The 3054-nt window shown below is 44.7% G+C and overlaps 1 protein-coding gene across 1 annotated transcript; it reads right to left on the bottom strand.

The window, feature by feature from the left end:
* Positions 1-524: 524 nt before the first annotated feature.
* Positions 525-2762, bottom strand: LOC133915928 (small ribosomal subunit protein eS19-like). Its single transcript, XM_062359337.1, has 4 exons — positions 2576-2762; positions 1293-1383; positions 1015-1198; positions 525-932 (listed from the first exon to the last, which is right to left on the bottom strand). The coding sequence occupies exons 1-4, from the start codon at positions 2663-2665 to the stop codon at positions 860-862; spliced, it is 438 nt and encodes a 145-aa protein (XP_062215321.1). The 5' UTR covers positions 2666-2762; the 3' UTR covers positions 525-859.
* Positions 2763-3054: the final 292 nt, after the last annotated feature.

Here is a 3054-nt window from a genome sequence, read left to right as displayed (position 1 = left end):
TAGGCCGGGGTGGAGTCAGTCGGAGTATTACAGCCTCCAAGGGCATCAACGTGGTAAATCACGTCCCCGATTGGATTGCATTGATAGTCTGCTAAATTGGAAGGTTCCATGGCTATGTTTATGCTTCCCTGATTAGCAAAGTGGAGAGACAGTCGCTAATAACGTGTTGTAGTATGACAGAATTGGACAGTAGAGAGACAGAAAGTATAGTGAATTGATTTATCTTTCATTGCATTGTGCTTGTATTTATACAAATTCAAAGAGACGCCTTCTCCGACAAACACTAACTGTAACGAGCAAATTCATTTCATCTCTAACTGCACGCAAACACAGTACTAGTCTGAACGAGCAAACACAGTAAAATTCCTTTCTATTTGTTGCGCAACTAGTCTTAACAAGCAACAAAAAAAAAAATCTAAAATAAAGAAGTAACCACAATTCACTTCCATCTTTCGGCGTTAAAACGAATTTCTCACGTCACCGCAGTAACTTTACACAATGCCCACATTAGCTTTCGGACGACATGAAACCCTGGAAACTGTCAACATTCCCATACAAAATCTCAATCCCAACAAGCAAATTTTAACCATTAACTACAAAAGAATTCAGAAACCCTGGAAACACATCATGGACATTACCACAGGCAGTTCAAAAACAGAATCCCTTTCTTTGGTTCTAGAATGAGTTCTGATATTGCATTAGGCATTTGGGAAAATATAGTGCAGCGCCATAACTAGATGCACTCAACTTAAATTCTCTGAACCCACAAAGGTAGGCAAGTCCTAATCCAAAACTGCAAATAAAATGTAGCCATCTCAACCATCAAACTTGACATCACTGAATTCGAAGATGAACCTGCTCAAGCTTCAACAGCAACCCTTCCAGCCACTTGGTCCAGATCACGCCTTCCCTGGGAGGTGATGAGCCTTCCACTGCAAGAACAGAGAATACGCATGCATCAACAGTTATGAAAAACATATCAAACCAGAAAATGGCACTAAGCAGTTGAATTACCCCTTGGGATCAACATCAACGATGCCCATCTTCTGCAACTGCTGCAGGATGTTGCGTGATATGGCACCACTACTCTTGCAGAAGTGCGGTGGGCGTGAGCCGTTCCTCTGGCGGCCACCGTAGATCTTCTGGAAGCCACCCACACCAATGCCTTGCCTAAGGTAGATCTTCCTTGCAATTGAGGCTGTGGGGAAAGAAAATGAGTAACTCCAATTAGAAGCGAAATAATTAGATCCTAAAGTTCATAAATGATATTGGAGAAGAACAAGATTCCTCACCAGCCCTGATGTAGTACCAATCAGGGTCAGAAGGAGGGAGCTCCTTGAACCTCGCAGTCTTCACAATGTCAACCCACTCAGGCAGCTCCATCTGAAAGAAAACGAAGCATTTTAATTATAAGAAATTCAACAGGGCCTCTACCAGGGTTCAGGAGACATAACTAATGCATGGAGAACAAACATTTTCCAACCTCCCCTCCCCCAATCGACTTGTTTGCTCACATGATAAGTAAGACTGGTTCCTCGTAACAAATTTAAAACAAAGATTTTAATTTACTAGTCCACTGAACAAGCTCAAGAATGATGACAGGAAACAATTCGGCCTAACACAACGAACAGCATACTGTGCAACAGAACAAGCAATATCATAGTTGTTTCGGGCATGTTTGGAAGAGAGGAACTGCTCATGGAATTTCCATAATTCAGTTCAAATTTGTTTATAAATCTGAAGGATTTGGATCCTAAGCCACTCTTTCCAAACAAACCCTTAAGATTAGAGGTTCTCTCCAGACTACCTTTGAAGGATATCAATAGACTTAACCAAAATAAATAGGACCTCATTTTCAGGCTCTTGGGATAGGGGATTGCTCAGGAATTTTCAGCACTAAACTGAATGCGTCTAAATCCTACGGATTTGGATCACGAAACCCCATTAACAAAGAGGCCCATTCAACTAGAGGTTCTCCCCAGACTAACTTCGACGAGCCTAAAATCTAAAGACTCAAACAAAATAAACCACGCCTAGAACAACAGAAAGCATTGATCTTCCACATAGGCCCAAAAGACCAGCAGAATAGCATTGTCTATGACCTAACAAATTTAGAAAGTTAAAAATAGTTGCGTCTGATGCTTTAAAAAATTCAAGCTCCAACCCACAATAAAAATGATCACAAGTCACAACGTAGAAGGTGAAGTACATTTCCAGCATTCCTGCACCTAATATAACTCGAGTCGCATGTATATTCACTCATCCTGATACATTAACCATACAATTCGCAATATCATCCAATTGGTTTGTTCGCACAGTACGAACCAAACTAGAGTGCGATAATACCCAACCAACCACGACATCTACTTGGTTTTTTTGAAGCAAACGCTAGGTGCTTCTACTCGTGTAATCAAGATACTAAGACGCACGACAGAGCCAAAAGATCACATGATCGACCAAATCTGCACAAGCAACGGGAATCCGAGGCACTAGCTCACCACTATAAGATCCATCAAATAACCAGATCCAACTGCAGCATCGGATCAGATGGGAAGGGCGAGTCAGGCGAAGTTACCTTGCCGGAGCGCTTGAGGTGGGCGGAGTACGCCTTGACGAACTCGTGCGGGTTCACGTCCTTCACCGTCCTCGCCGTTGAAGCCGCCATACCGCTGTCGCAGTCGTCGCCGCCGCCGCCGCCGCGGGGGGGGGGGGGGGGGGGAGAGAAGGGGAGTGAGGGGGTTGGGGCGCCGCGGCTGCTCGTGGCTAGGGCTTTGGGAAGTCGTAGGGACGAGGCGGAGCGGTTATTTATACAAGATGGCGTTTGGTTGCAAGGCGTCGGATGGGGGTTGGACGGTCGTGATGGGCTGAGCAGGTGGGTCTAGGGTTCGCCGATGGTATGGGCTGCTATAGGGGTGGTGTGCCTGGGCCAAGTTGGGCGCAGGGGTAGGCCTACAACTAGCCCATGCTACTAGTCTCTGCCTCATAGTCATAGCACTCCAAGATGTATCGCGTCCTGGCCCATTTTGAACATACAATTTTTATGATCTTTTTATT

The sequence above is a fragment of the Phragmites australis genome, chromosome 4 (genome assembly GCF_958298935.1).
Source record: "Phragmites australis chromosome 4, lpPhrAust1.1, whole genome shotgun sequence".
Taxonomy (NCBI): domain Eukaryota; kingdom Viridiplantae; phylum Streptophyta; class Magnoliopsida; order Poales; family Poaceae; genus Phragmites; species Phragmites australis.
The sequence above is the reverse complement of the archived record's forward strand: the minus strand, read 5'-3'. Positions and strand labels throughout refer to the sequence as shown.